The sequence below is a fragment of the Aedes albopictus genome, chromosome 1 (genome assembly GCF_035046485.1).
Source record: "Aedes albopictus strain Foshan chromosome 1, AalbF5, whole genome shotgun sequence".
NCBI lineage: Eukaryota > Metazoa > Arthropoda > Insecta > Diptera > Culicidae > Aedes > Aedes albopictus.
The window spans coordinates 332645060-332669672 of record NC_085136.1 but is presented as its reverse complement, the minus strand read 5'-3'; the positions used below and the strand labels follow the sequence as shown (position 1 = coordinate 332669672).

General features: G+C 39.8%; 3 protein-coding genes and 4 long non-coding RNA genes across 7 annotated transcripts; all 7 read left to right on the top strand.

The window, feature by feature from the left end:
- The first annotated feature begins 53 nt into the window (after positions 1 to 53).
- LOC134285793 (uncharacterized) lies at positions 54 to 3504 on the top strand. The gene is made up of 3 exons (XR_009996644.1): positions 54 to 1670; positions 2079 to 2503; positions 2718 to 3504. It is a non-coding gene; the product is annotated as an uncharacterized LOC134285793 (long non-coding RNA).
- Positions 3505 to 4387: 883 nt separating this feature from the next.
- On the top strand, positions 4388 to 7244 carry LOC134283986 (uncharacterized). The gene is made up of 6 exons (XR_009996645.1): positions 4388 to 5157; positions 5224 to 5356; positions 5517 to 5649; positions 5718 to 6435; positions 6502 to 6670; positions 6733 to 7244. It is a non-coding gene; the product is annotated as an uncharacterized LOC134283986 (long non-coding RNA).
- Positions 7245 to 7397: 153 nt separating this feature from the next.
- LOC109404146 (uncharacterized) lies at positions 7398 to 10098 on the top strand. The gene is made up of 3 exons (XR_009996646.1): positions 7398 to 8209; positions 8268 to 9158; positions 9219 to 10098. It is a non-coding gene; the product is annotated as an uncharacterized LOC109404146 (long non-coding RNA).
- A 1700-nt stretch (positions 10099 to 11798) lies between these two features.
- On the top strand, positions 11799 to 13645 carry LOC134287842 (uncharacterized). The gene is made up of 3 exons (XM_062850874.1): positions 11799 to 13002; positions 13212 to 13365; positions 13438 to 13645. Exons 1-3 carry the CDS (start codon positions 12883 to 12885, stop codon positions 13587 to 13589), a joined length of 426 nt encoding a protein of 141 aa, XP_062706858.1. The 5' UTR covers positions 11799 to 12882; the 3' UTR covers positions 13590 to 13645.
- Positions 13646 to 15181: 1536 nt separating this feature from the next.
- LOC134287840 (uncharacterized) lies at positions 15182 to 17092 on the top strand. Its single transcript, XM_062850872.1, has 4 exons — positions 15182 to 15341; positions 15410 to 16200; positions 16618 to 16786; positions 16854 to 17092. The coding sequence occupies exons 2-4, from the start codon at positions 16000 to 16002 to the stop codon at positions 17021 to 17023; spliced, it is 540 nt and encodes a 179-aa protein (XP_062706856.1). The 5' UTR covers positions 15182 to 15341; positions 15410 to 15999; the 3' UTR covers positions 17024 to 17092.
- A 937-nt stretch (positions 17093 to 18029) lies between these two features.
- LOC134283967 (FLYWCH-type zinc finger-containing protein 1-like) lies at positions 18030 to 19914 on the top strand. Its single transcript, XM_062842282.1, has 5 exons — positions 18030 to 18277; positions 18446 to 18589; positions 18653 to 18771; positions 19465 to 19588; positions 19659 to 19914. The coding sequence occupies exons 1-5, from the start codon at positions 18030 to 18032 to the stop codon at positions 19912 to 19914; spliced, it is 891 nt and encodes a 296-aa protein (XP_062698266.1).
- A 204-nt stretch (positions 19915 to 20118) lies between these two features.
- On the top strand, positions 20119 to 23092 carry LOC134287837 (uncharacterized). Its single transcript, XR_009997580.1, has 3 exons — positions 20119 to 20244; positions 20308 to 20998; positions 21062 to 23092. It is a non-coding gene; the product is annotated as an uncharacterized LOC134287837 (long non-coding RNA).
- The last annotated feature ends 1521 nt before the right edge of the window (positions 23093 to 24613 follow it).

The window sequence follows — 24613 nt, the reverse complement described above, 5'->3', positions numbered from 1 at the left end:
CTAGTGCTGAAATAATTTTCTTTAAGACTCCATTTATTATGAGTAGTGCAAATGTATTTTGACATTTATAAAATTGTCTCAAATACATAGTACTTCTAGTACGTATTACTTTGGTGAAAAATCGAATTGACGGTATTTTTTCGTAATGCTTGAAATGATTGAACTGTGATGTTTGAATTATGCATCATAATTTTGTTTTCAAAATACATTTGAACATGTTGAAGTACTAGATGAAAAATCTTAGCTTGCACAAATATAAGCTTTGCTACTCCGTAGTGATTTACTTGTGTTATTTAAAAAAAATCTTTTGAGTTACTCGACTCTCTAGTACTTCAATGTAGATATTTCGTATGTATTGAAATGGTACTGAGTTCTCGATGGGTTTGAAGGATTCAGGAACATTTGTTGGAGTCTGAAGTGGGTTATATTCAATTCAGATTATTTACAAAAGATTCAAAGTTCATTTACATTGCCAATTTATATCAGAAACTGTGAAATTAGACATACAGTTAGTATAGTTGTGACATTCTCCGGAATTGTGTAGCAAACAATAAAGTGATATTTTACAACTTATTTTTGTTTTTATTTTCCCAAACAAGCAAGTCACAAATGGCTTAGCAATTATCTAACATATCTTCCCATCATTATTTCAGATTTCAAACAATACTTCAGCGAACTGGAACAGGTTACCACAAAGAAGCCCACTACCATTACCCTGGACAACCAAGAGTTGGATTTCGTGCCCGGTCAGCGTGGTACCAGTTTGCTCCGGATCAACAACTATTTCTACGCCAGAAATAACAAATCACAAAACTCGACCTACTGGGTGTGTCGTACTAGAGTGCAGCACCGGCCGTGCAATGCCCGAGTTGTTACCACGCTGAAAAGCAACGGACTGTATCGGATTTTGATCACCAATCCGGTGCACATCCACGAGCCGAACAAATCCAGTGCCTATAGAAGTGTCGAGCAGGTCAGGAAGAGACCCAAACTGTTGGCACCAAAGCCGGTGCTGGAGGAAATTTTCACTTATACGTTTGATTCGGACTAGAACTGGAATGAGTTACAGGAAAATTATTTTATTTTGTTTTGGTTTTGCAACCAAAATAAAGATTTTTTTAAATACTGAAAGTGCCATAACGTCATACCATTCAGTACAACCAGTACTAATATAAGGTGATTCATTACTGATACTGATGGATTATGCAGTACTAGAATATACTTAAGTTTTCTAGCCGAAACTCCTACACTGTTTGCAAACTTTTGTACCCCTTAGACTGTCGTCGGTGGTTGCTTAACTGAGCTTAATTGCAGTAGAAGAGTGAGGTGAGGCGAATTACAAGTGTTAAAGCAACAGTCTCTGCTCGATCTCACCACCTCAACTGGATCATGTTAAAATATACTTGTTTAGTCCGATGAACAATAAAATAAAAACTACTCTGTTGATAGAAATGAGTTTGATTTGACTGCTCTGAGCATGTGCGTTACCTTCTTGATTATTAAACTCATGAAATTATTTTTATCGTTCTAGATTTCAGCCTGTTTGAACTAAATTATGAAATCAACCAAAAGGGCTTTCGAAGGCTGTTCATTGATGGGCACAGCTTCATTCGAAAAGAGGCGCGTAAGAACACAATTCGTTTGCGGTGTAAACACTACAATGATGTGCGGTGAGTATTCTAGTACCTTCTTATCAATCTTCTCTCATATATATATGGCTGTTGGGATAATTTAGCATTAGGGTAAATAAATACTTATCAAATTCTTCCACCAAAGTAATATTTTGCAGAATTTTGCCTAGCTAAAGGGTCCATTGAAGTTTTATGATGAATTTTGAGCAAAATTGGCTTAATTTCAGCAAAACGTTGCTGATGATCAGCAGAGTTTGCTGAACAAATCCTCAAATTTTTAGTGAATCATCCACTGTCTACACTCACAAATTAAAAGTGTATCTTTAGGACACGGTACTAGATTTTTAGCTATAAGTTAAATTTTTATATAATCTAATTTTATGCTGTTTGAGCAGAACTTTGACTATTTTCTGGAATCTGTGGATACTGATGACCCTTTATTTACAGTTACAAATGTGCCGCCCGGGCTACGTCCATTAATGAGCCCAATGGCAAACTTATTTCCTACAATGGCGAACACAATCATGGAATCATAGGAAACAGACAAAGACGAAGCGATCGACAGCGAATTGGAGCGGAATGATGAGCAGAATTTTCGAATCAATTTGTGTTCATCAAGTCAGAATTAACTATTTCCCCGAATAAAGCTGTTTGCGATACTGTAAAATTGTAGTTCGTGTTTGATTCTGAGTTGAAGACTCTGTCGTTATACTAGAATGCTAATCATTTGTATGTTTTTCAGCAAAAAATGACGTAGCCTATGTGCAGACAAAACAAGGTATACAACTATCGATCAATAATTATTTGTTCAAACCATGGAAATCGGTAAACAACGTAGGATTATGGCAGTGTCTTCAGTTTTCTGAATATGAGTAAGTATAAAACCAATTGTAGTACTGGAATTGCAAGGTTCTACTTTAATTTGCAACAAAATCAAAAGTATTTATTGAAAGCTATTTAATGTATTTAAATAATTAGAGTATTATGTGCTTCTTGACCCAGTATTCTAGTACTTTCTAGTACTTATATCGCATGATATAATTTCGCATTATTGAGATATCGAACTTTTTTTTTATTTACTTTCAGCTGCCCGGTACAGGCTAGCACGGAACGAACCAAGGATGGAAAACAAGCTCGCATTTCAATTCAAGGGCAGCACAATCACCCCGTTTTCAGAGATCATTCCAAAAACGTCACAATGCGACCAGTTATGAAAACCTACAGTAGAAAAAAACTCTAATCCTCAAAAGGAATATTAAATTGCTTCTATTTGTGGTCAACATTGTGAAGAAAAAATAAATTCCCAACTTCTCTACTCAAGTCTAGCTTTCTCAGTTTAAAAGTGGCAGCACTGATTGACACGGTTCAAACCATTCGCTTACTAATACAACGAATTTCATTTCAGTTCTTGATGTGGACCATCCAACCGTCCAATACATTGCGACCAACAAATCGCGTAGATTGATGGTAAGTGGCCACTCTTTCACTCGTAAAAAGCGAACCGAGCGGTATACAATCTGGGAGTGTTGCCAATCGAGACATCTAGGATGCAAGGCTGCGGTCACAACCTATCTGGAGAACACCGGTGCAGTTAACATTCGTGGATCGCACAATCACGCCGTCGTAACGGTACGACGGAGATTGGGCCAGCGAAAGCAGCTGATGGAGGAACGTCAGCGGGAGAGAATACGTAGGAAAACTAAGATAGAAGAAGCGTCAGCTTAACTCATCCTGATCTTGAAATCCTACACAATATGGCGTATTTTTCAACGAACTGCTAATTCGAATTGATATACACTGAACAAATAAACTTAAAATCTGTATGTGGTATGTGAAGTTCTAGTACTTCATTCGTTTAAACCACACGGTCTCTCATCATTCTTGTTTATTTACAGATGCAACTTTTACTATGCAAAAAAAATTTGCTTATTTAGGGTTTGGGGAGTGTGCTTGAAACGATAAATCAATTCCTCAAATTATCAAAACCACTCATACGGCATATCTGATTTTATCACTGCAAAATCAGTTTTTTTTTCACTGAATTCTTTTTTGGAGTAGTGAGCAGCGGTAAACTAATCTGTGGCAAACTGTTTGTCTCATTTACTCTGTTTTTTTTTTATTCTTAATCACTTAACCTAATTTACAGCTCTATTGTCCACTGGGGCACTACGTGAGCAATTTCAGTTGACAGCTGCACTTACATTTTGTACAGCGCCTAGATTCTATTCTACTTTATCGAACTGGTTGCCTTTCTGCTGCTTTCACTTTTTCTACTTTATACCTAGTAGAATGATGAGCACAAGGATGATGATGGATGGCGGTTGTTCCTTTCCAGTCCAATTGGGGGTCCATTATGAGTAGCAGTTCGCCGATGTCCAGGTATCCGGGTCCGTTTGAGCCATGGGGCTCAGAAGAGGGTCAGTGTCAGTTGCTCTCGGGGGAAAAGCAACTGACGAAAAATTGCAAGTGCCGGGGCTGGGAATCAAACCCATGACCATCCGCATATGAAGCGAACGTGTGACCAACTACGCCACGGGCCCCGGCTCCATTTACTCTGTTGTTACGCATGTCTTTGCACTCGTGGCAGAAAATGGAGCTGAACCTCATGTCCAGTACACGATCAGTAGTCGTGGAACCCCGCTGCTATTGCTCGACGGGTTCACCTTTACCAGGGATAAGGAACGTAACAGTTTTACCTCGTGGAAATGTGCCCAACTTCGTACACATAGGTATGGCTATGCGAAAGCTTGCTCTAGTATTTCATATTTTTACCAGTCTCTCTTGTACTCCCTATAGCTGCAAGGCTCGTGCCAACGCCGTCCGGGATCGCAGTGGCCAAAAGAAAATCGTTATCAAACACTCGCACAATCATCCGCTCGTAACCGAGCGAAGAAAGAAAAGTTCCTCTAGATAAATGAACGCGCTACTTCTAGTACCTCAGCCATAGCTAACCGACAACTGAGTTTTTCATTGATTATTTTGATATTTTTTTTTTTTCAAAATAATATTTGCTTCACAATCTATTTCGTTTTTCTTTTATATACCTAGAAGCATTATGCTGAAATTATAACAATATTTTCGAATTATCTGTATTGTCACGGTCGCCATGTACTATGTTGTTCTCTTGTCTTCAACATTTTGTTGTAGCTGTTGCCATTCTACAGCCCAGAAAGATATATTTCAAACCAAGATTTTAAAGATTCCTGAATTTCGAAGAATATTTAGTAGTCTTCCAGTATTTGAGTGATAATATTTTGCTTGGTATCTGTGCTTTCTTTGTATATTGAGACCTGACAAAAAGTGCATTATTTATAGCATAAGCTGTTCAATTTCAGACGAAAAGCGTTTCTCTAGTACCTCAATGTAAACTTTCTAATCATATCATACAATTTTCCCCAGCACCAGTAACCTATACGGTGAATGCTCGTGGCAATCGACGAATATGTCACCTGGGATACCTTTTCGATGCGGAGAAAAGACGACACAAATCCACCAGCTGGCGATGCTGCCAGGCAAAGAAGCTTCAGTAAGTGCCCGCCGCGAATGCTTTCATTTCTGATGGTTAACAACATACGTTTCTTCTCCGTTTCAGGTGTAAGGCTCGGATAGTCGAGCGAATCTCAAAGTGGGGCGAGCCATCATATGAATTCGTGCGGTCTGTGCACAATCATGATGTTGATCCTGGTGACACGCTGCTGGGACTAAGCTTCAAACTTTAAGAAGCAGTAAATAAATTCTTTTTTCATGAGTTAAAAATATTTCCTTTTTTATATTGAAAATGTTTCAGGTATTAATTGAAATAAGTATTCTAGTACTTCGTTTTCATGTCTGTCATTTCATAACTTTCTTTGGAGCAGTTTGTAACGATATTTTGTAATTCAACAGATGTTACCGAAGTACAATACGTGTTGAGCGCTCGTGGAGGCTTACAGCTATGCATCGATGGCTTTCGCTACACACGTGATCGGATTAAGGATAACAAAATCATCTACCGTTGCGTGCACTACAAACCCTTAGGGTGAGTATTGTCATCTGAATTGTAATGGTGGTAGCATCTCTGACTCTGCTTTTCGCTTCGTGTTACAGATGCAAAGCACGTGCCCACACCGATAAGGATGACCCCAAGGTGAAGATTATCGAGATGGAACACAACCATCCACTGAAGATGGACCGCCGGAAAAGTGGAGCCCTGAGACAGCTACTGGAGCAACGCAAGCAGGAAAACCGAGCGGCGGGTGGGCGTGCAAGTCGAAAAAAGTGATGGCGATCTGTTTTTCGGCGATAATCTAGTACTTCCTGCTTATTGTAGGGACTTCGTTTGGTATATTCAATTTGAAAGAGCAGTTGAAATCGGTTGAATAATTTAGGAGCGTTGAAGCGTCTTCAATCTAGTACTACAATTTGATAATCTGGAACCGGCTGGTAGTTTATTTGTAATCATTTAGACTTAGAGACGCCTTCATGGTAGTTTATTCTGGTTGATGAATAAATCAATAAAGCAACTCTGATTAATATATTGATGTATGTCTAAGCTTCTGAAACAAAAAAAAATCAGTTATTTTAGTACAGTCAGAATAAGTCGTCTTGAAATAATCCCATTTACATTCAAATAATTGTAGAACTGATCATATCGCCAGTCCCACGATCAGCAAGGACGATTACTACGAAGCCTTTCCGTGCTCAACAGAGCAAACCGATCATCGTCGCTGCCGTCGAGGGATTCGTCTTTCCGCTACAATCAGAAGAGGAAGTGGACCGTTTGGAGTACACCGCTCGAAGAGATCAGCTCATTCGTGATCAATATGTAAGCAATGCGGTGGTCAAGTAATCTAGTACTCCGAACTGACATATTTTCGATATTTTCCAACAGGTAGCGTTGTTGCAGGAAGTGAAACCTCACCATCAGGATCCATCTAATGTTTTTGCTGACCTGTTTTCCGACGAGGCACTTCTGGGATATAACTATTACGGGAAAACGAACCGAGCGAAGAAGAAGAAAGCCATGCGGAAGTATATCATATTTACCGATTGTATGGTTGGTAGGTGGAGGTGTACTTGATCAACTAAAGCTGTTGTTATTCATAAGTGATTCATTTTGCAGATGCATGGCTTTCGCATGGGGTTACGGAAGAAAGTTTAAGATTATCTATCGTTAAGGTCATTGCCCGACTTAACCACAAAGTACGTAGCAGAGGATATCGAAGAAACTCTTCGAGCGTTACAACGCAGGATGGTGCTGAAGTCGGGGAAGAGCTTTATTGATAGAAGTGTGAAAATTTTCCAGCTATGCTAAGAAGTAATGATTTGTTATGGTGCAGGAAGTTCGCATGGTTAAGATCATTCCGTAAAGAACACTGCAGTACTAGATTGCAACATCTTGGAATCGATAAACGACTCTTGAATCAATCTGTTCATTAAGTTTTAATTCGCATTCTACATTTATTAGGGCAAACGCCTGCATTTACTCAACTATGCTAATATTTCTTTTACAAAATCGTCGGCCTGGAAAACACCGTTCATGGAAAATCAGACATCTTCAAAAATAATTGAAATTATTCCCAAATTTTAGTACTGCGATGTGAACTTGGAATATTTGCAATGCAAATGGTGACTGCCAACGTTAGAATAAATATAATTTTATTATTATAATAAAACAGTAAACATTGGACTAAGATTTTTTTTATATATCTACAGAGATTATCAGTTGAGCCTCTAATACCTAATTGTATAAACTGTTTCACTTCCCACAGCGTACAAGTGTCGTACATCTAAACCGAAGAAGCAAACTGAGCAATGGTTCACTGTGGATGCGTTCCAGTACGTAGAGAATCGCAAGGGTAATCTCAATCTTTTCTACCAAGGATACGAGTATTTACGGAGACGTGTTGCTGACCAAGCAACCATGTGGGAATGTAACAAGAAGAGAACCTGCGGGGCACGAGCCGTAACCCGGAATGGCAATCAAATCAAGCTTAACAAGTTTCAACACAATCATCCGCATTCGCGGCTGGCACGTGGTCCGGTTATTGTACCCGCCGTTAATCCGGTGCCGATCATGTACAAGGACGAGCCTCTGGATTTGAATGCTCTTGACGAGGCGATTTCGTAGAGTGCTTAGTAACAATTATATCTGTCAAAGCATGCTGTATTATTATAATCTAGTACGTTCTAAATTTGGGTTAACAACAAACAAATAAATCAAACATTCCGTCTGAAATCTAGTACTTCATTTCAACCAGTACACCAACCTTTGAGAACGTCACTAATCAATTTCCTGATTTCCATTCCAGATTTCTACGTTCGGTACGTGACCGGTTTCAGGGGCAGTCGCAAACTGAAGGTGGGCGAGTTCAGCTTTACCAAAAACAAGGAGTGTGCAAACAAAACGTACTGGTCCTGCGCCAGGGCTGGCATGAACAAATGCAAAGCGCGGGTGCTGACCTATACGCTGAAAAATGGCGAAGAGAATCTGGTGGTACGCTATCCCACGCATAATCACGGGCCGTTCTAGTACTGCACTGTATGATAACATTAGCCAATGGAAGCAAGCATTAAGATTATGGAATCAAACTGATTTTGTGAGTTAGTAATTAAAATTTTATTTTCCCGATAATCACTAGGCCTTTTTGTTTCCAGGCACAACATATTTGCTTGAAGGATTCCTGTGGCTGGTAGAACGATGATTTCCATTCTCGATCATGAACTATTATATCCAATCAATGATCTTTTTAGCGGAATATGAAAACTGGTATAATTAACCACACATTAAGTTGAAAAAAAAAACAGAAAATTCGATAAATGCATTAAGTAAATAACTATCTTGTTACTATTATTGTTAAAATATTATTAAGTTGACTCGCATGAACATTATAATCATGAACTAGTACTGCATGCTTAACACTTTATTGACAAAAGGTGTTATTTCATGATTCATGGAACACGTGTGTATGGAACTATGTACTACATAGTCGTGTGTGATAATCTAGTACTTCATCATATGCTTTTTCGCTTCAATCCCGTTACAGCCTCGCTGAGTACGAGTTTCATGCAGCAATTTCAACCTCAAACACTCCTCTCGTCGCCTCAGTTCACCTTTAAAACATCCCAACGGAGCGGCCGGCATCTGCTGGTGGTAAATGGGGTAACATTCTTCCGGAATCGCCATCGCAACAACAAGCAGTACTGGAAGTGCAACCAGTACTACAAGTGCAAGTGTCCGTGCATTGTCGTGATCGATGAGATCAACTCGCGCATGAACGTGAAGCATGTTCACAACCACGATACGTCGTCGAGTGCCGCCGGTGGTGGTGCTAGTAAAAGAAATAGTCTTCTTCCGCCGATGTTAGATCCAAGTACTTCGGCCTTGGCGGGGTCATTTCTAAACGATAGCTTACTGGTTGGAAGTAACAGCGCACTGGTTGCCGCTGCTTCATTTGCCCAAACTGTGCAATCTAGAGGGTTTATGAATAAAAGATAATAAAATGAGTATTACGAAATGTGATTTTTTGCTACAGTGCATCCAATCTAGTACTACATTCCGTGTCTTCACCTCAAACAAATCGAGTGACATTCTCCTCTTTCCAGCAGTTCTTAACAGAAGACGCTCCAAAGTCTACGCAAATAACCTGGAGCAGGTGTCGGACATGGAGGTAGCCCGGTTCGGACTAAGTCAACGCAAGGCCAAGAAGCTGCTCTATCGGGGGTTCGAGTACGTCAAAGATCGAGACTTCCCCGACTCGACTAATTGGCGGTGTGCTTTGTTCCGGCATCAGAAATGCCGCGCTCGTGCGATAACCACTGTCATCGAAGGCGTTACCTACGTAAGGCTGACCAACGACCAACACAATCATGATTTACAAATGTATCGCAAGGCTTCGCTACTAATGCCAAGGGAGGGGCAATGAATAGGCGGGAGGCAGTTCTGCTGAATAGGATTTGACAAATTCTGTAAATCCCTCTAGTACTTACAATATCACGCTGTAATGGACAAATATATTGTTCACTACTCATTTGGATGTTTCAGTAACTACTGGAATTTAAGCTAAGTTAAACAATAATTACACATTGTATATTTATTTGTTGCAGGTTGGAACACGAACACACGGAGTGCTGCTAGCCACAGAAGGAAGAACAAGTCCAGATTTGTAGGTAGGTCAATGTACAGTGATCACTGTTTCAAAATTAGCATCGAATGATCAGACTTTTAAAACTATTTAACTATTTGACGCATTGGAAGAATGTTCTGTCACACACACTTTAACTCAAGTAACAATTTTTAGTCAAATAGACTTGATGAGGTTCTAAGAGCCATCAGGTTCTAAGAGCAATTATAATAATTAAAAGGATGAGGTTTTATGATGGTTCTCAAAGCCTTTACAGGACTAATAAGCCATCAAATTGTAACTTGAGACACACTTTTCATTCAACAAACAAATTATATGTACAATTCTGCATATTATTCGCCACATTTACATTATGCATGTGGACGTTTCAACTTTCATTGACAGTAGAACTAAACACGTAAAATGGAATATACTGTCCGTGTGTCAAATGGAAAATATGTGTAGTCAGATCCTTCAACCTTTCTACTTAGGCAGCATTTGACATAAAAACAAGTTAACAAATAAGATATTCTTGATTCTTCAAATTGTCCCTGAGTTCAGAATATTCATAGTACTAGATCAACCACCACTTGGAAGATGTGCCTTTCGAAGTAAGTTCGGAAACCATTTAGTTAGTACATAATTTGATCTGAAGTAAAGTGAAATTCTGAAGACATTTTCAAACAAATTAAGCTCAATCCATTGCAGTTCCACTTAATGTGAATTCAATCCAACTTTTTGCCAAGTCCAATCTTAAACCAATGTGACTTTATAATGTTTGTTTTTCATTTTCCCCCATTCACAGTACCAAATACAAGAATATTGGACCTATCCTGCCATATGGTCAGCTACAGTTTCAGTCAAACGGGTAAATCCATAGTCACCATCGATGGGTACAGTTTCCGCAGATATACAGCACACAAATCGAGAATCTACTGGAGATGCACCAGAGTCAAAACCAAAAAGTGTCGAGCCAGAATTACCACATGTACCGATAGTTCAAAAATATTCTACAGCCTTCGGCCTCACACTCATCCGCCGGACGTCTAGAAATGAATAAAGCACAGTGATGAAGCTAACTGCCATGCGAAGCGAGCACTTTGTACAATAAACTGTTTTTGAGGCTTGTTTCAAATATATGTCTCGAGCAGGATAGCGACTTGCTATTGACGATAGTCGAAGGCCCGAGCAGTGTTGGATATGATAATGGAGATGGTCTTGCATGACGTACAGCGTTGCTGATGACTTCTGGCGACATTGAGTTGTACTAACATTTTTATTTTTAATTCATTATTGCAGGTTTCAATCCATGGGCATTGAATTCTACAAAACGTGCAAGAGGTTCCAGAGTCATAAGTAAGTGTACAGCTTTTTTCTACGTGATTTAAGGAAAATATATAATTTAAGTTAATATGACACGATCGGTGCGGTACTAGATTTGTAGTAGTGAGCTAGATTTTGGTGTGGTAGTATGATAAGTCCTCCGTTTTTGCAATAACAATGTGTAAAAACCCTTGTTAGTATAATGTCTTGCCTAATTTGAGCAACACTATAGGTCACTATGTCGTTGGAGAGACAAGAAATGGAGAATACCATATCACAGTGTTCCAAAATTTCACTCAATAGGACAGATCTGTGAAGTACTAGATTTGTAGTAATGAGCTAAATTTTTGTATGGTGAGAAGGTCAATTCTCCGTTTCTGCAATGAAATGGTGCAAAAAGCGTGGGTATTATTATTCCTTGCCTAATTTGAAGCTGTTTGGGCAAAACTTTGGGCAACAGTGTTGTTGTTTTCTCCATTTCTTGCAACATAAACAACAAAGTTATCCAAAGTTTTGCTCAAACAGCATCAAATTAGGCAAGGAATCATAATACCCATGCTTTTTGCACCATTTCTTTGCAGAAACGGAGAGCCGACCTTCTCACCATACAAAAATTCAGCTCATTACTACAAATCTAGTACAACACCGAACGTACCCCATTAGCATCATATTAGGCAAGAAATTGTAATACCCACGCTGTTTGGACCATTTCATTACAAAAACGGAAGTTTTATCAGCTCACCATACACAAATCCAGCGTATTACTACAAATCTAGTACTCCATCGATCGTGCCCTATTGCATTGTAGCTTATTCCTCGTTTTCTTTGAATCAAATCCAAATTTCATAACGTATTTAAATTTCCTCCATTGCAGAACGGCACTCGAGAATATTGGATCCGTCCTGTCATACGAACAGTCACGGTTTCAGTCAAATTGGTAAAGTCATAATCACCATCGATGGGTACAGCTTCGGGAGGTCTTTCTCCCAGGGAACGAGAATCTACTGGAAATGCACCAAAGTCGTAACCGAAAAGTGTCCAGCCAGGATTACCACGTGCGTCAATAGTTCGAATATAATCCACGGCGTTCGGCCTCACAATCATCCGCCGTACGTTTAGGAATGAATCGTTAGATGACTTTGAAAAATAAAGCGCAATGACAAAGATGTTTGCAGCTCAAAACGTGAATTTTGAACAGCTGTCTCCTCTCATCAATGATATCTAACACACATATATTCAATGTTCGTTTCCCTCAACAGCCGAAATCACAAGGAAGTACCGGAACCCTCCGGCGGAATCAGATAGCGATAGCGATGGTGGTTTTCACCGATCAAAGTCCCAGCTATCCCCGTTGGATCTGCGAGTGATGATGGGTCGTACGGGACGTCCAACGTTGCTGATGGGTGGCCACGTTTTCACTCGCAATAACACTCACAAAGATAAAACCTACTGGTTGTGTTCGAAGAGTCGCTCGCTGAAGTGTCGCGCCCGGATAATTACCCTGGACGGTAGTGGGGGACTGGTTCTCAAGAATCAGATCCATAACCATTCGGCGGGTGGAAATCGCTAGTGCAGATGTAAAAATAAAGAATAAAACACTAGACTTTTAGTTTTTTTTTCATATCATTTATACATGCCGTACTAGATTCTTCGATTTCTCACTAACCACCGCCTAATTCTCACCCCTTACAGGAAAAATCGTCGTCAAAGAAAAGTCAACGGAAGAAAAATTCTTCTTCGTCCGCACCGCCGATGGTCGCTATAAAATTCATGCAAATGCCCCTTCATCAAAAATCAAGAAGGAAAAAGCACATCCACAGCAGAAAATGGTTAATACTGGAACCAGACTGATTCGATCTGAAATCATCTTTCCCCTAAACGAAGGAACGGAAGTGGAACAGTTGGAACAACTTGTGAAGAAGGATTCCACAATCAGACAGGAATATGTAAGTGACTGGCTAGCATGTGGTACTAGATTATGACCATCAGCTTAAAAAAAAAGTTTTTAGGTCATATGCCATCAGAGCCGTCTCCGATCTTTTCTTATACTTTGATTCTTGCGAAACGGCATGATGTCGAACGGCTTTGTGCCAAACGATGTTCCTATTTACGAAAAAATACAGTCCTAGTACATGATTTCTTTTTTACATTGCAGATTAATGTTCTGAAGCTTAAGCCTAGGGGTACGCAAATCGTCCATTACATGCACAACGTTTTCACGGACGATTCACTTATTGACTACAACTACAATAATGGCCATGGCAAACGCGCCATGCGAATGTACGACATATTTTCCAACTGCTTCATGGGTATGCTGGACTAGTTCTATTGAGCTTTGTAAACGTAAGAAGTTAACTAGCTCGATTTTCACCTCTTTGCAGAAGCGTACGAAGCGGAAGAACTTACAGAGTTTGAGCTTGCCTACCAGCTGACGTCGGCGATCAAGCAAAGTCGAAACCGGTTGCGGCAGCGCATGTTCCGCGCAAGAAAAATTGTGGAAACAAGTTGTGAAAAGAGAAAGCGAACTCCATAACCATCCTGCGGGTGGAAAGCGCTAGTGCAGATGTAAAAATAAAGAATGAAACCAGACCTTTTCTTTTTATTTATTACATCTACATACAGTACTAGATTCTTCGATTTCTCACTAACCACCGCCTAATTCTCACCCCTTACAGGAAAAATCGTCGCCAAGGAAAATTCAACGGAAGAAAAATTCTTCTTCGTCCGCACCGCCGATGGTCGCTATAAAATTCAGGCAAATACCCCATCAGCAAAGATCAAGATCAAGAAGGAAAAAGCACATCCACAGCCGAAAATGGTTAATACTGGAACTAGACTGATCCGATCTGGAATCATCTTTCCCCTTAACGAAGGAACGGAAGTGGAACAGTTGGAACAACTTGTGAAGAAGGATTCCATAATCAGACAGGAATATGTAAGTGACTGGCAAGTGTGTGGTACTAGATTGATGGACTTGAAATAATAAGCATGCAGGTCGTATGGCATCATGTCCGTTTGGCATAATGTCTATCGGAGCTACAATTTTTTGACAGCGCTCTATGATTCCGATATTTAGTTTAATTTTTATTTTTTGTTTGTTTTGGTTTACCAGTCACGGTTGTCTTTCAAAAGACAACACGAGGGAAATTGATATGGTACTCACATTCAGACGTAGCGTACTGAAAGCTACATTTTTCAATTTTTTGTACGTATACTGAAAACAACCACCGCAGTCGTTCAATATCGGTTGATCACTGATCTCTATCGATTGTTTCTTTCGATAAGCTAGCATTACATGGTCTTCAACTTTCTAATGTATAAATCGTAACTTGACTCTCCTTCGGAATACTTAAGATTGGTTGATTGAATGAGTAGGCATCAGATGTCCAGTTGTTCTGTATCACCTAACTTTCACATTGATGCTATCTTGCTTTGTAGCTTAAAGGTCTCGTACATCCAATACTAGTAAGACATACTCGGGCTCAATAACCTGTAAAACCAATTCGTCATGATTACGCTTTCATTAATTCCAGGTAAACATGCACTTGTTTACAATTAGTTTATTCTCCATAACACTTCAGAATATCATATCAACTACTACCACTTACTGTGTTCATACCTAAGAATTCGACGCTACAAATTATTTAACAATTCCATCGGTGCGTAGTTCTTCACACAGGTTGCCTTATCGAGTGTTACTTTTAGCTCTGTACAGTTCTCAGAGCTGGTCGAGTCTTACGTTTCTGATCGATTGTAGGGGTTCTGCATCATATTTTGTTCCTTAATCAAGTTTTTACTTTTTTGCCATCCCTTTTTGGGCCTCTCATTTCTCTGGTGTTCCATCAGGCAGGACATATCTGGGCCCCTAAAACCTATTAGAAAGACAAACTAGCAAGACTTTCAACAACTTAGCGCTGTTTGCTTATTTTTTTTTTAAATTATGAATACAATGACGCTGACAACAAATGAAATGCAGACTGAAAAAGCGTATTGTCCAAATAACTTATTCAACTATCAATAAGCCAAACGGGTATGATGTCAAACGGCTCTGTACCATTTGTGCTGCTGTCATCAAAAAGAGTGTAGTACTAGATCATAATTTCATATTTTCCCTTGCAGATTGATGTTCTGAAGCTCAAGCCTAGGGATACCAAAATCGTCCATTCCGTGCACAACGTTTTCGCGGACGAATCGCTTATTGGCTACAATTACAATGGAGTTAACGTTGTAGGCCAAACTAAACGTGCCATGCGAATGTACGACATATTCTCCGACTGCTTCATGGGTATGCTGTACTAGTTTTATCGTGCTTCCTGATCACAACCAACTAACTCGATTTGCACCTCTTTGCAGAAGCGTACGAAGCGGAAGGACTTACAGACGTCGAGCTTGCCTTCCAGCTGACGTCGGCGATCAAGCAAAGTCGAAACCGGATGCGGCAGCGCATGTTCCGTGCTAGGAAAATTGTGGAAGCAAGTTGTGAAAAGAGAAAGGGAACTCCATTTGAGACTTGATGAACTTTATGTCTACCTTAATGATTCAATTATTTACATTTTTAAGACGCTCAGCTTCTTCATTGTTTTTTTAGTGCTCTTAGCCTTATAATGAGGTTCGGGAATCAGTACTTTCTTTTTATAATGAATTCTAACATGCTTACATTTTTTTTCATCCTGAAGACAGGTTTATTTTATTTTGAATAAGTGATAATGGAATGCAATCACTCTTTCCACTACGATACCATACCTCAGAAATACTTTACTTTGTAGAAGTAATGTTTTCATCAGAAAATGTTCGAATCCAACACTCAAGTAAAAATAAAATAAAATTAAAAAAAAAAAACAAATAAAACAAAATTATCTGTTAACGTGTATTCTTCAACAGAACAAACTCCTTGAAACTAAAACTAATTATACCAACTCCTCTCCATTCCAGACCAAGAGTTCATGATGATAGAAATCTGCTCCGACGAAACCACACGGCATGCCTCCGATGATGACCAATCCAAAGCTACAGTTTCCACTGGAGGTAATACTGCAACAAGATCACTTCGGTTAGCGGGATTCACGTTTCCTCTGAAACGTGCAGAAGACATCGAACGCTTGGAGAAAGCCGTCAGAGCAGATTCGTTCGTTCGGAAAGAATACGTAAGCCAGAGACAGAATAGGGCACTTTCGGTGTAGTTTTAGATTTGTAGTAATGAGCTGAATTTTAGTATGGTGAAAAGGTCAATTCTCCGTTTCTGCAATGAAATGGTGCAAAAAGCGTGTGTATTATGATTCCTTGCCTACTTTGATGCTGTTTGAGCAAAACTTTGGATAACTATGTTGTTTATGTTGCAAGAATTGGAGAAAACAACAACACTGTTGCCCAAAGTTTTGCTCAAACAGCATCAAATTAGGCAAGGAATCATAATACCCTAACTTTTTGCACCATTTTATTGCAGAAACGGAGGATTGACCTTCTCACCATACTAAAATTCAGCTCATTACTACAAATCGAGTACTTCACCGATCGGTCCTATTGTGTACGTTTCAGTTTTGAAAATCAACTGCAAATTTCAGATTCGCTACGTGTCATCTCGGGTGGCCGATCATCGTAATATTCCAACGCACATCAGAAGGGTTTTCAGCGATAGATCTCTTGAGAATTACGCTTATCATGGGGTTAGCAATCCGCAGTATCCTCGGAAAGCAATGAAAGACTATGACATCTTCACCAAGTGTTTGCTAGGTTAGTTTCGAGGACATCGCTGAAGTACTAGATCGTAACGATTCGTGTCTCTTTATAACACTTGCAGTTGCTTGGGAGGAGGATGGCATCACGGCGGATGAACTCCGAGCGTCGCTTATCAAGGCAACACAAAAAGCGAAGCAGCATTTATCGTCGGCTCGGTACTACCAACGTTACCGGGAACAGCTACTAGAGAAACGGAAAGCAAGCTGGAAAAGCAAAAAGTTGCTCGAGTAGCTCTGAGTGTTCGGTGGTAAAATTTTGAAATCGAAATCTTGCAGAAATAAAACAAACAATCGACTGTAATTTAGCGATATTCTAGTACTTCATTGATGAAATTGTCGTCAAAACATTTATCATCGATATTCACAACTTCCACGTGACACATATTCCATCATAGTCAGATTCTATAACATATCAGTTACTATTATTCAATAAATGCTTATAAAACCACATTAATTTTCACACATTTTCTATCCGTTCTAGTACCACCCAAACATCACCTGGCCGCCAAGCTCGGCTATACCCAGCGTGGGAAGACGCTGCTGCTGTACAACGGATTCGCCTACGTCAAGGACCGCGAGGCCATCAAAAGCTGCCACTGGAAGTGCTCACTGTACGGGAAGCTGAAGTGCCGTGCCAGGGCCGTCACCAAAACTTCAGTCGATGGCCAGTTGATGATGAAAATCACCAAGTCGACCCATTCCCACGGTCAAGATGCGTACAAATTTGACCTTTCCACAGTGAATAAACTCTTATGAGGATGTTAATCGCTCACATTTTTCTTCAAAAGTTTAGACCAACACCGTGATTGCAGAACTAACCCTATTTTCTGCACATTCGTACACTGAGAAAACTGATCTTATGAAGGGCATAAGTTTGTCTTATGAAATTTCGACATAAGAAAATGTTTTGATTTCCATAAGAAATTCTTATGATATCATTTCATAAGACATCTTATGAAATATTTTTGCGCAATATAAAACAAAATCGCAACCTGGAATCGAACCAGGGACGTCGAGATCGGAGAACGCGTGCTTTACTCACGCGTCCATCGACGCTTCGAAAGTTGGAACGGTTGGAGTGCAATAAAAAGTTTGGCTTTTCGGGATCAACGTTTCATAAGAACATTCTTATGAGATTTTTCATAAGACTGCAGTAATGAATTTCTTAAGAAACTCTTGCCTCAGTGATAGGTCTTCCTGGTGGGGCCTATTTTGGGAAAACCGCTCAGGGCTGCCTCATGCTGTGGTACGGAAACTACGGGTATTTTCGCGAGAAGCAGAAGCATAATACCACCAACTGGAAATGTGCCTGCTACAACAAATATCGCTGCAAAGCACGGGCTGTGACGAAGGAAATCGGTGGAGAGTACTACTTCCGGATAACCTGTGATGAACATACCCATCCTCCGTATTCAAGTGGCTATTGGCGGGCAAAACGGAGAAACGAAGTGGCCCCGTTGACGTCGGTGGTGCACTGCAGTGGAAGGTGGTAGTGGAAGAACGTGGTACTAGATTACGTGTAAAGAACAATGAGTGTGATAAATAGGTGTTATTTAGACAATCTCTGTATTTTAATAAACAAGGATTGAGAACTGCATTTGTATTCATATCTGAATAAGTTGATCTAGTACTACAACCTGATCGTTAAATGACTAATAATTTTCACACTTTCAGATGTTTCGTATATACTAAACAAACGAGGAGCAACTCAGCTGTGCATCAATGGGTATCCCTTCATCCGTTCGAAAACAACCGAGGAGTACCAGTATTGGACCTGCAGAGAATACAAAGCTCTTCGGTAATTGAGTAACAGTCTCTTCCTTGAAACGATGCGAAAATGTACTAACGACATTCATTTCAGCTGCACGGCTCGGGCCGTTTCGGGTCGCCGAGAACGGAGGGATGATCCTACCGTCAAGCTACGGGGCGTTCATAATCATGTCATTTTGAAGCGCCGTGATGCGGAAGAAAGTGCTAAAGGTATTGGATGTTTAGTTTCCCTACAGATGGGGAGTTTCACGGTTCGGTGATGGCAGTTTAAATTGGTTATGGGTTCACGACGGGAGCTGTGCAAGGTGTGAAGTCTTGTTTAAAATTTCTCCCAAGATTTCTGAGTTGACCCACTAGGGTTTTTTTGATGAGACATACTGGCCAATTGCTTGGAAATGGGTTTTTGATTAGATTCTGGGGTTTCTTGTAATTACTTGAAAACTGATGTTCTAGTAAGGGCTTTTACGATTTACTAAGATAAGATTTCTGGTAAAATCTTGGAGGGATTCTTCAACAGTTCCTCATTCTTGTAAGATCATTAAAATGTGTTTCATCTCGAAATCTTTTAAAGTTTATGGCAGGATTTTTAACATATTTCTTTTAAATCCTTGTCAGTTTCCCTATAAGACCCATGGTGAACATATAGAAATGTTTTTTTTTAAGGTATTCCTCGTAAAACATCAGGACCGTTTTTTATAAGATACTCTTGGGAGTTTCTTCATAGATTGAAACAATGGTATATATGCTAACTTTTGTTTGATCAGACATTTTATTGAATCAATATTTTATTGAATCTGAAACAAATATGAGAAAAAAAATGTAATATTATTCATATTTGGTTTGTGCCGTAGCTGATCTAGTACATCAGCTTAATTGACCAGATTATGTTTTTTATACTTTCAGATATTTCGTTTACCCTTAATAAACGAGGGGCAACTCAATTATGTGTCAACGGATATCCCTACATCCGCTCCAAAACGACCGAGGATTTCCAGTATTGGTCCTGTAGCCAGTACAAAGTTTTACGGTGAGTACCTCAATTCCTTCCCTTGAGTTTCAGATAAATGACTCACCAATTCCCTCATAATCAATCACAGCTGCCCAGCGCGAGCCATTTCCGGCCGGCGAAGGCTGAGCGATAAGCCCACGATCAAACTTCGGGGCACCCACAATCATGGGATCATTTTGGAGCGCCGCAAACCGGGTGAAAGTGCCAAATTGCTGAAACTGAACTCCATGAAGGGGCGGGAGATGGAAGTGTTGCCAGAAAAGCGGAAACGGTCGTCACCGGGAGCATCACCTCCACCGGTGGAATGTGTTTTAGGAGGCGATAATCCATCCTTGTCGAAGTGAATCCGAATGGTTGAGATGTTTGCTGAGTCATTCGAGTACTGCAGCTTGAAAGCGTCGTATGAAAGTGTTTATCGAGATGGACCTGTGAACCATTTCATCTGTTTAATAAACTTGAAATCTAATAACACTTCTATTTTACTTATTTTATCAAATTGATCTAGTACTGCAGTTTTATTAATTGGATGTAATCGCTGTTCAAATTACAGATATTTCATTCGTGATTAGCAAACGTGTCAATCGTCAATTGTGTGTTGATGGCTTCTTGTACACTCGTGCAAAAACAACCGACGAATTGCAATTTTGGACATGTAATCAGCATAGGGTTCTGGGGTAAGTTGCCTCAGTTTTCATCTCACAAGAATGAATCAACTACATTTTCCCTAAACCTCGCAGTTGTACGGCACGCGCAACGTCTGGCCGCGGTAAGAAAGATGACCGACCGGTCATGAAATTGCGCGGCTTTCACAATCACAAAATTATCCAGGAACGTCGAAAGGCCGGTGAAAGCGCCAAGCTGCGAGAACAGTGCGCTCGCAAGCGGGAGGAGGAAGCGTTGCCAAGGAAGAAAAAGAAGCAACTTCAACCGCTACCGTTGGAGTGTGTTCTGGTTACGGATAGCAAAGAAAAGTCCATTGCCGAAAAGTGGGAGAACAATTGAAAATGTATTTTCGTAAATTGATCTGGGCACAAATACTGTGATTAGGGTTAAGGTTACAAGGACAGCAAATTTTAAACCTTGTATTTAATGTCTATGATCTGCAGGTCTCAGATTTTCAGATCGGCTGTTTGGAAGCACCATGTGTAAGGTGGATTTGAGATAGAACTTTGCATAATGTATATGTTAATAAATTAATCCTAACGTTTTTAATCCAATGAATTTCTATTTTATCTGTTTTGATAAATTGATCTAGTACTGCAGTTCTATTATTCAACTGATTATATTCATTGTTCAATTTGCAGCAATATCATTCGTAATTAGCAAACGCGGCAAAACTCAATTATGCGTAGATGGCTGTTTGTACACTCGGGCGAAGACAACTGAAGAATTACAATTTTGGACGTGCAATCAGGATAGGGTACTTGGGTAAGTTATCATGGTTTTCATCTTACTGGAAGAAATCTACCACATTTTTCCTGAATTCGGTAGATGTACGGCACGGGCAACTACCGGTCGTGGTAAGAAAGGTGATCGGCCGTCCATCAAACTGCGCGGCTTCCCCAATCACAAGATTATCCTGGAGCGTCGGAAGGCCGGTGAATGTGCCAAGCTGCGAGAGCAGTGCGCCCGCGAGCGAGACGAGGAAGTGTTGCCAAGGAGGAAGAAACGGCTGCCTCCGTTGCCGTTGGAGTATGTTCTGGTTAGCAAGGAAAAATCCGCCATCGTAAAAAAGGATAACCATTGAAAACGTATTTGTTAGATGATATGTAACAAAGTAAGACTATTCTGTGATGAGGGGCAAGGTTGCCAGGAACGCAATGTTAAAATCATTTGTTTTACTTTCACCTCGCCACCTTAATAACTTAATATTAGTCTAATTAATTCATATTAAAGTTCTATGTTTCATTTTTAATCATGCGATTTGGTTGCATATTATTTTATACTTACAGTGTTCAGAGTTGACAGAAAAAAAAACTTAACTTCAAACTATGGAAACAACATTAAGAAATTACATATCTATTTTACAGATGCCGTAGTCCAGTACATCAATGGCAAAAAGGGAACATTTCCTCGGTTGAAAATCGGCGGACATTATTTTACGAGGAGGCGTATCTGCAAGACCAGCACCCGGTGGTATTGTGTCAAGGAACCGGCCCTGAAGTGTAACGTACGTATCACAACCGATTCGTTCGGAACGATAATACGGATAAACAATGTTCACAATCATCCACCAGTGGCAAATACATCCAAAGGGCGACTGCTGACCACGCCTTTCGCGGAGAAATCTATTCAGAAGTACGAGATGGATCTTAGAAACTGATGCCGCGCTGCCGTTTCTTTTTCAAGGGCAAATAGACGAATTGCTACTGAATCTACAGGTCCTGCGACTTCTTTGTTTCCTAAGTGATGATAGGAGTAGTAAACTGATCCATAGGTGAAGTTTGAATTAAAATAGATCTCATTACCAGCGACCACCCAAAAATCCATTGGAATCCGTCGAGTTCTACAAATTACAAATCTACAGATTTTAATCATTAATTTCGATTACTTTTAAGAATCGTCTGTTTTTTTAAATAATAATAAAACATACGTTAGATATTTGATTTGTAAGAATAAGCAATCTCACCAATCTACTGAATTATCAAAAAGAAAATTTCGATGAAACTTATAAGTTAACGTTATCTAAGACTAATTTTGAGCCCCCTTAATTATTATAAAATTATAAAAGATGACACGCTTTTAAATAGTTTGCGAAAAACATTTTCAGTGTTACCAGAAAAACTTCAGAAGGTTTCCAAATGACAATCATCAGTATCACAGAAGCAAAATCTCACCAACGAAATAACTCTTATTTTTCAGGTAACGAAGTCAACGCCATGCGATACTTTTGTACCGATAAGGGAGTCCAAAAATTGGAATACGAGGGATACCACTTCTGCAAACGAAGGACAAAGAAGCACTGCATCCGTTGGTATTGCACTATGTGGCGTAGGATGAAATGCACGGCACGGGTTACAACAATCACTTCTAATGGAGCAGTATTGCAGTTTTGTAATGATCACAACCATCCACCGACGGCGGAATGTCCTAAAATAATCCACAAGCGCAAGCGCAAATCTTAAAACTTCTATCGCGAATGCGATCTGATTTCTAATATGCTCGAAACAGGATCCTTGAATCCAAAATTACAGGTTGAAGATTCTTGAATGTGATATGTATTAGCTGTATTGACTCCATATTTTTTGTTTAATATAAGATCTCCAAAAACCATAAAGAATGAGGTCGTAATACTACTTTACAACCTTGATAACAGTAGGAATGATGCAAAAATGTAGTCTAAAGGAAAAATGTTAAGCATGAATAAGTATTATGCAATTGTTTTTGATGACAATCAATTCTTGATGATTTTTTCTGTTGGATGAAACCACCTCATTCTGTATTTTGTTTGTTGTCGTTATGTTTCAGTAGGTACTCGAAAATAACCAAAAAAAAAAATTTGGCAACTCTGAAAATATACTGCCTGCAAAATGTTATGGTTTATCATTTAGAAAATTTGCGAATTTTGTTCCATATTTCTCAATACAAAATTGAGATTTTTTTAGGTGTAGTTATGAATGAGTTTTATTGCTGAAAAATAATTTTCAGGGCTGCCAGAATTTTTTATTTTTGTACAAAAGTGGTATGAAACAATATGTAACTGTCGTTTTTTCTAACGCTCCCAACGTTTTTTTCAGACATTTCATTCGTCATGAGCTGCCGAGGAAAAACTCAACTTAGCGTAAACGGTCACCTCTACACTTGTGACAAGACAACCGATGACGCAATGTACTGGTGTTGCAATCAGCGCCGAGTTCTTGGGTAAAAACTTAAGAACTGTTTAAGTATCATTATAAATTTTATTTACACTTTTCTATCGTTCTAGCTGTACAGCTCGTGCTAATACCGGCCGTGGAAAGGAGGGAGAACCGCCAACTATCAAACTGCGCGGCTTCCACAATCATGGAATCATCGCAGAACGACGCCGACCCGGAGAATATGCCAAGCTGAAGGAACAGTACGATCGCGAACGGAAAGTGTTGCCAGATGTGGAGCCTCATCGCCCTGCCCGTTCCAGATCAAAAAAGAAGCAAAACTGAATCAATTTTCTGTTTGTTATCTTGATATTCTAGTACTACAGTTGTGACCGTGGCTATGTTACAAGATGTCCAGGTCACTGATATATGTACACAATTTACTATTTTTTTCTTGTGATGCGCGTCTATATCAACCAAACCAGAACATTATCTAATGAGGTATCATAAACTTTGCAGATATTTCATTCGTCATAAGCGCACGTGGTAAAACTCAGCTAAACGTTAACGGATATCTCTACACGCGTGGCAAACTACACGGCGACTTTCAGTACTGGTCATGTAATCAGTACAGAGTTTTAAGGTAAGAACCATCCACAATTAAGCTTATATAGCAAAATTTCCATCATTTCATCTTCATCCCCAGTTGCACAGCTCGCGCTTCGACGGTCCGCTGCAAACAGGGCGAGAAACCAACCATAAAACTGCGTGGTTTCCACAACCATCCGATTATAGTGGAGCGACGTCGGCCCGGAGAGTGCGCAAGGTTGAAAGAGCTGTACGCTCCTCCTCCGAGGCAAGTGTTGCCAGACAGGAGGAAAAGTCAGCAGCCCCCCAAGCATCAGGTGCCACTGCCGCCGATCGAGCAGTGTTTTGTGAAGGAAGAGAAATAACGGACGCGTTGTCGAGAATAAGAATGGAGGCTGTCGTAGGATTAGTGTAATGATTGATCTAGTACTGCATGTGATGTAGTCTGGCATTGGGCATATTATTTGAATAATTCTCTCTGAAACGCAACAAATCATTCAAGGAAGTTATCATAATAACAGTTAGTTATAATGTAGCACTAAAAAACAAGATTCCACAAATAAGCTTTGAAATTCTCCAATTGGGGCTCCAGTTATCCTAGTGGACAAGACTTCGGGAATGCAATGGCAGGTAAAAATCCTTCCATTATTTCTGGAAGTGT